The 7,670-nt window shown below is 41.5% G+C and overlaps 1 protein-coding gene across 1 annotated transcript; it reads left to right on the forward strand.

Annotated features, from left to right (window-relative positions):
* Positions 1-6,535: 6,535 nt before the first annotated feature.
* On the forward strand, positions 6,536-7,399 carry LOC128123714 (40S ribosomal protein SA-like). Its single transcript, XM_052759985.1, has one exon. The coding sequence runs from the start codon at positions 6,548-6,550 to the stop codon at positions 7,397-7,399; it is 852 nt and encodes a 283-aa protein (XP_052615945.1). The 5' UTR covers positions 6,536-6,547.
* The last annotated feature ends 271 nt before the right edge of the window (positions 7,400-7,670 follow it).

A 7,670-nucleotide genomic window follows, 5' to 3' on the forward strand; every position in this document is an offset into this window, starting at 1 on the left:
CCACAAAGGCCCTGATGAATGACCATCACCAGCTCTTCAAAGCTTATTCCGGGTTTTAGTGAAGGAGTTCTGTTTTCTTGTCAATACATTATGCCTTTAGGGAAAGCTCCCAAGGTCTAGACCCCAGGCTGTTATTAGCACTCCCAAGAATTTTCCTAATCCCTGCCTGAGGGCCTAAAGGAAAGCATTGCTTGATCAGTACAGAACTCAATATAAGAGTGTTCTACTTTTCTTTTTTCTTTTCTTTTCTTTTTGTCATTGAGACAGGTTTTCACTCTGTAGCTGTGGATCCTGTCCTGGACATAACTCTGTAGACCAGGCTGGCCCCAAACTCACAGAGATGAACCTGACTCTGCCTCTTGAGTGAGTGCTGGGCAAAGTCATGCACCACCACTGAACTGCTAGTGTTTTACTTTTCAAGTAGTTGTCACCTGGTGTCATATTGCCCATATGGCAGACCTGGGTTTTTCTTAAGAAGGAAAGTGGAATTTTTTGGCATGTGAGGACTTAACATTGGTTAGACCCTGTAATTCCTCAATTAGCAGCTTGTTAGAGTCCCATTCTTTGATACAGTGTTAGGCCTGGTGGCTTGTTGTAAACCAGGGGTGGCTCCTTTGTAATCATTTGGTTGCAACCAAAATTCTGGACAATCCTGGTGAACAAATGTGTATCCTATTGTCCTAATCTCTAACAGGCCTGGCTACAATACTCTTAACTTTGAGTGGTTTTCATTTCTTTCTTTCTTTTTAACGCAGGGTTTCTCCATGTAGTTTTGGTGACTCTCCTGGATCTTGCTATGCAGACCAGACTGGTCTAAAACTCACAGAGTTCTTCCTGGCTCTGCCTTCTGAGTCCTGGCATTTAAGGTGCGTGTAACCACTGCCTGGCAGGCTTTTTTTTTCAGGCAGTATTCCCTCAGTTAAATTCTATTTTTTGAGACTTACTGTCTTCTAAGAATTAATAAATCCTTTATATCACCATTTCAACTCTTCTATCTCACACCTTAGTTGTAGAGTGCTACCTAACACATGAGATGCCTTTTACAACCTCCACAAAATTAACTATAAATGGATCTTACACATGAAATTTAAATACAAAGTGCTGAACCTCTAGAAGGTACTGGACAAAGTAGGCCTGTTTTCAATGAGTGCATCAAAAGCATGTTGAAGTTCACTGCAAAGACGTTTCTATACACACCTCCCTACTCCCAATTCTGTGAACAGATTCGGCCCACAGAGGAAAGTTATCCAGAGGCCTGCCATGGGAATAGGAAGTTTCAAGGACTATAGGGGACCTCACAGGACAGGGATTCTGGCTGGTTTCCCACCCAGATCTGAGAAGGACCCAGCACTCTGGCTCCTGAACCTTCCTCACAATGCTGTGGTTTTCCAGCTCACCCAGGTTTTCCGCTCAGCTCTCTGCACCAGCACACACAGCACAGCACACAACACAAACTGCTGCTGTCAGTTTCTCTTCAAAGTCAAGCTTGAAGCTAGCAGCTGAAAGGACCCTGTACCACTTCTGACTGACAGGTCACCTGAAGGGCCTGATTGGCTAGTGAGTCCTGAGTGACAAGAGCACCTCCCATAGGGTTATACTGGGCTTAAAGTCACAGACCAATGGTTCCTAATCCTGCCTTCCACCACAGACCCAGACCTTTTCTAAACATTTGCATTTCAATAGCACTTGTCCCTGGTTACAAGAGCAGACCCTGCTATTTTTCTGCTCTTGGTAGGCACTTCCCCTTCTTCATCCTGGACACAGTGTGGCTAGCATGTACAGCCCACTGGACTATGTTGGGTGGAGTGATTCCACGTCACACAGGCAGAAGGGTGCCCAAAATATTAGCAGCTAAAGAGAGAATGAAAGACAAAAAAGGAGATGTTTGTTTTGTGACTTCAAGTTGAGGTCAGGTGAACTGAACCCACATTTTACCTGGTTGTCACAGGGACTTCATATAACCAGGAAAGAAATACAGGAAGTGGATTACAAACAAGATAATAGGTCTTTCTTCCATCAGAAATGGCTTCATTGCTTTAGGAGTTTTATTCCTGAAAATCAGAGCACACTGTTGGCAAATGAATAATAATGAAGGGTAGGCTTCAAGGAAAGTTGAATATTTAAAGCATAATGGAGCTAAGAAGATTATGTTTACAAGCACTGTTATTAATCGGCATAGCTTACTCCTAGGGCAGGTGAAAAAACAAAACAAAAAAAACCACTGCATTTTTCAAGTTTCTGTACATGAACCGTGTTATGAATTGTATAATGAAGGCTCTGGCAGGTAGCGAGCCAAGGTGCCCTGCTGCTGGTGACAGACAAAGATGACATTCAGACAGCACTGAGTGAAGAGGTCTATTTAGTGGAGGAAGAGAAAAGGGAAAGAGAAAGAGGGAAAAAGGGGGGAGGGGGAGGAATTCAAATGTGCTCACACTTCCTGGGAGAAAATAAGGAGAGAGAGAGGGTAGTGGGTGGAAATATCCCTTAAGAATAAGCTTTTATGTCAGGACATTGAGTTTTGCAGCCAAGGGACAGGATCAGAATATAAATAATCAGGACTAGTAGAATGAATCTCTCCGTGTGTGTACAAAGTGGATTTATTAGAATGTCTCACAAACTGTAGTAAAGCTAGTCTAACAATGGCTGTCTACCAATGGAAATTTGAAAAGTCCAGTAGTTATTCAGTCCATGAGGCTGGACGTCTCAGCTGGTCTTCAGTATACACCACAATTTTAAGGAAGTAGGCTCTAATGCTAGTAAACTAAAAAATCTTGGTAATCAGAGCTAGGGCAAGCAGGCGAAAAGAGAACTTCCATCTTTACTATCCTTTATATATGTAGGCTGACACCAACAGTTGCTACCCAGATTAAAGTTGGATCTTATTCTTTGTTGATTGGTGTTTTGGTGATTTCAAGAAAGATTTTTATCATTGTAGCCCTGAAACTCATTCTGTTGAGCAGGCTGGCCTCAAACTCAGAAAATCCAAATTCTTCTGCTTCCTGGGGTTAAAGGTGTGCACTGCCACCAAGCAGCTAAAAGTGGATCTTATCACCTAAAATGATCCATATTAAAGATTTGTCTTTAACTTTAAAACTTTTAAGAAAAATCTCTCTCTGGAGTACACAAATCTTTTGGGTTTTAATTAATTAAAGAGGTAGTCAGCCTGACTATTAAGAATAGCCATCACAACAGACAAGACAGATGAAATGAGAAAGATTTCTTAACTGCAGGAGGCAAGGAGAGGATGGAAATTATTTCCAAAACAATGCTTTTCCTAAACAAAGGAAGCATGTGGATTTAGTAGGGAGGCTGGGCTCATTCATGTAGCACTCTGTATATTCTTAAGTTTGCGAAGTAAACAGATCCACTTCTGATAATGATCACAATGTAAAATAGGGACATTTATGGATATTCTTAACTCAATGTTATGCAGGAACATATATAAATTATAAAAATGATGGAAAGAAATGTCTCTGGCATGTTCATCTTGTACCACAAAGTCTTAGCTGAAAATCAAGGAAATGACCCTGTAAAAAGTAGATTGTGCTGGGCTGTGGTGGCTCACACCTTTAATCCCAGCACTCAGAAGGCAGAGCTAGTCAGATCTCTGTGAGTTCTAGGTCAGCCTGGTCTACAGAGCAAGATCCAGGACAGCCAGGACAGTTTCACAGAGAAACACTGTCTTCAAAAAAAGTAGATTGCTTTGGGGCCTATGTGACCTGTCAATCTTGATGTTTGATCTAAAAGAAACTGTACCATTGCCCCAATTCTCACAGATACGAACACAAATACAGAGGTATCAAGGAAAAGTCACCTAACAGCATTGCTTACTTTGCTCCTAGATAGATGGTTATAATGAACTCTATGAACTTCACAACAAAACTGCTTTTCCCTCTGAGCAGGCTGGCTTAGCAGTGGGTCACAGCTGCTTCCATTCAACACCAGCAGGATTACATTTGAGCAAGCCCTGGCTTGTTTTATGGCTAAGGACTATGACATCACTGTAAAAAATGTTATTCTTTTCTTTTTATAACTTTTTAAAAAAATATGTATACAATGTTTTGCCTGTATGTGTCTGTGTGTAGTTCCTAACAAGGCCAGAAGAAGGCAGGAGATGCCTAGGACTAAAGTTACAACAAATGGTTAGCTACGAAGTGGGTTCTGGGAATGGAACCTGGGTCCTCTATAAAAATACCCAGTTCTCTTAATTGCTGAGCTGTCAATCTAGCCCCCTTTTCATTTAAAATTTCTTTCCATAAATTGTTAAGCAAGAGATATTACATCACTTTCCCCTTTTATCTCTTCATTCTATCCCTTCCCAAATCCTTTCTAACTTCTTAATTTTTAACTGTAGGTGAATAAGTATGCTGAAATACATTAATACACCCCACTCCATCCATTTTTGTTGGAGATAGATAGATAGATAGATAGATAGATAGATAGATAGATAGACAGACAGATAGATAGAGATAATGGGCTGACCATGTTGTATTAGATAAACAATTAGGGATCTCATCTTTGCTTGAGTTTAATCCTCTCTGGAAAATTCACATTTTAATCAGCATCTGGTGTCTAACCATGACTGGATTACCTTGGACCGGAAACATAATTAAAAATAGAAAACAAGCCGGGCGGTGGTGGCACACGCCTTTAATCCCAGCACTCGGGAGGCAGAGCCAGGAGGATCTCTGTGAGTTCGAGGCCAGCCTGGGCTACCAAGTGAGTTCCAGGAAAAAGGCGCAAAGCTACACAGAGAAACCCTGTCTCGAAAAACCAAAAAAAAAAAAAAAATAGAAAACATAAGTAGTAAAATAAATCACCAGTTAAGAGCACTGAATATTCTTTCAGAGCATCCAGCTTCCATTCCCAATACATTTAGATGATTACTAATATCAGTAACTCCACTATCAGGGGTCCTGACACCATCTCCTTGCCTCCCTGTCTACCATAAGAAGAGGACACTTAGAACATAGAATTAATTTTCAAGCTGAAAGTGGCAGTGCATTCTTATAGTGCCAGCAAACTGGACACAGAGGAAGCAAGATCATTGCGAGTTTTAAAGCCTATGACACAGTCTACACAAACACATGCACATATACATACTCACACACACATGAAAAAAAGAAAATTGAATTACATACAAGAAAAGGAGCACTGAAGAATTAGAACAATACAATACATCTTAAAGTCATTTCAAGTGTCTGCCACTGGTCCCATAGAATCATTTTCAAAACAAATTATGGCTAAGATCTAAAACACTGAAGACAGCTTATGTTGGAGAGGACGTGGAACAAGGGGAACACTCCTTCACTGTTGGTGGGTGTGAAAAAGTGTACAGTCGCTTTGGAAATCAGTATGGTGCTTTCTTGGAAAATTGGAAATTAATCTCCCTAAAGACCAACCTGTACCACTCTTGGGCATGTACCCAAGGAATGCTCAATCATACCACAAGGACACATGCTTAACTATTATTGTAGCAGCATTATTTGTAGTAAGTAGAACTTGGAAACAACCTAGATGTCCTTCAACTGAAGAATGGATTAAAAAAAATGTGGTACATATACATAATGGAGTACTACTCAGCAGAATAAAACAATGGCATCATAAGGTTTACAGACAAGTGGATGGAACTAGAAAATATCATCCTGAATGAGGTAACCTAGCATCAGAAAGACAAATATGCTATGTACTCACTCATAAGTGGATACTAGATGTAAACCAAAGGATAACCAGACTACAAATCACAGCTTCAGGTAGGTTAGTTAGTAAAGAGGACCCTAGGAAAGAATTTCATTTCCAGCATCCACATAAAAGCTCACAGTCATCTTTAATTCCAGTTGCAGGGAATCTGACATCCACTTCTGGCCTCAATAGGAACCAGAAATGCAAGTGGTACACAGACATACACATAGGCAAAGTACAAACATAGGAAACCTTAAATTAAAGCTACTATCTTCTAGTAAGAAACGTGCTAAGAAAAAATGTGGGGCAGGAGTGACTACATGTGGTGTGGGCTATAAACATAAAAATGCAATAGTGTATAAATAAGCACCAGGATTTCATACATAGTTTCACTAGGCTGAATTAGAGACAAGGAGCTCTCTTGGATTCTGGCAAGGCTTAAATTTTGTTCACCTCCTTCTTAAGCCAGGGCCCCTACATTCACAGAAAACACCAAACTGATCCTAAAAGTCACACTTGCTAAGCAGGTCTAGTGCTGTGACAGAGCAAGGCACTGAGTTTCCCTATAAGGAGCACAACCTGTTCTCAGGGGCCTAGAAGAACATAATCCAGGACTGCAGGAAAATTTTAATTCTTAATTTATATTTGTCTGGACCTTCCTCGTATATTGTTTCTGTTATAGAAAAGTAAGAAAACCTCACTTAAACACACATAATGTCTCCACATTCCATAGAACTAAAAACATATCCTGAATTTAAGTAATTGAACTCAAAAATGCCAATTTTCCACTTTTCCGCGCTACTCTGGGACGGTCCATACGACTTTGTTCCTGATTCCCGTCATAACTTAAAGGGAAACTTACACAATGTCCGGAGCCCTTGATGTCCTGCAGATGAAGGAGGAGGATGTCCTCAAATTCCTTGCTGCAGGAACCCACTTATGTGGCACCAACCTTGACTTTCAGATGGAGCAGTACATCTACAAAAGGAAAAGTGATGGTATCTACATCATAAATCTGAAGAGGACCTGGGAGAAGCTGTTGCTTGCAGCCTGTGCTATTGTTGCCATTGAGAACCCTGCTGATGTCAGAGTCATCTCCTCCAGGAACACAGGACAGCAAGCTGTGCTGAAGTTTGCTGCCGCCATTGGAGCCACTCCAATAGCTGACTGCTTCACCCCTGGGACCTTCACTAACCAGATCCAAGCAGCCTTCAGGGAGCTGCGGGTTCTAGTGGTGACTGATCCCAGAGCTGACCACCAGCCCCTCACAGAGGCGTCTTATGTCAACCTGCCCACCATTGCTCTGTGTAACACAGACTCACCTCTGCACTATGTGGACATTGCCTTCCCATTCATCAATAAGGGAGCGCACTCAGTGGGTCTGATGTGGTGGATGCTGGCCCGGGAAGTACTCTGCATGCGTGGCACTATCTCCCATGAGAACCCATGGGAAGTTATGCCTGATCTTTACTTCTACAGAGACCCAGAGGAGATTGAGAAGGAGGAACAGGCCACTAATGAAAAGGATGTAACCAAGGAGGAATTCCAGGGTGAATGGACTGCACCAGGTCCTGAGTTCACTGCTGCTCAGCCAGAGGTGGCAGACTGCTCTGAGCGTGTACAGGTGCCCTCTGTACCCATCCAGCAATTCCCTACTGAAGACTGGAGTGCCCAGCCAGCCACTGAAGACTGGTCACCAATGATTATCTACTTGTAAGAGCTACATTTATTAGCAGATTTCACATTTCCTGGAATACACAATCATTTATTTAGACATTTATGAGGGGAGAAAATAACTGGAAGATAAATGATAGCTTACTGGACACACACCTGTAATCCCAGCTTTCAGAATGTAGCAGGATTACCCCAAATGTGAGACCAGCCTGGTCTATATAGATGAATTCAAGGAAAGCCACCCAGCAAAACTAGCTCAGATATATTGATTAACTCATTAATTATAATTTAAAAACAGGGAAAATGTAATTTAG

The sequence above is a fragment of the Peromyscus californicus genome, unplaced genomic scaffold (genome assembly GCF_007827085.1).
Source record: "Peromyscus californicus insignis strain IS unplaced genomic scaffold, ASM782708v3 Scaffold_45__1_contigs__length_330925, whole genome shotgun sequence".
Taxonomy (NCBI): Eukaryota; Metazoa; Chordata; class Mammalia; order Rodentia; family Cricetidae; genus Peromyscus; species Peromyscus californicus.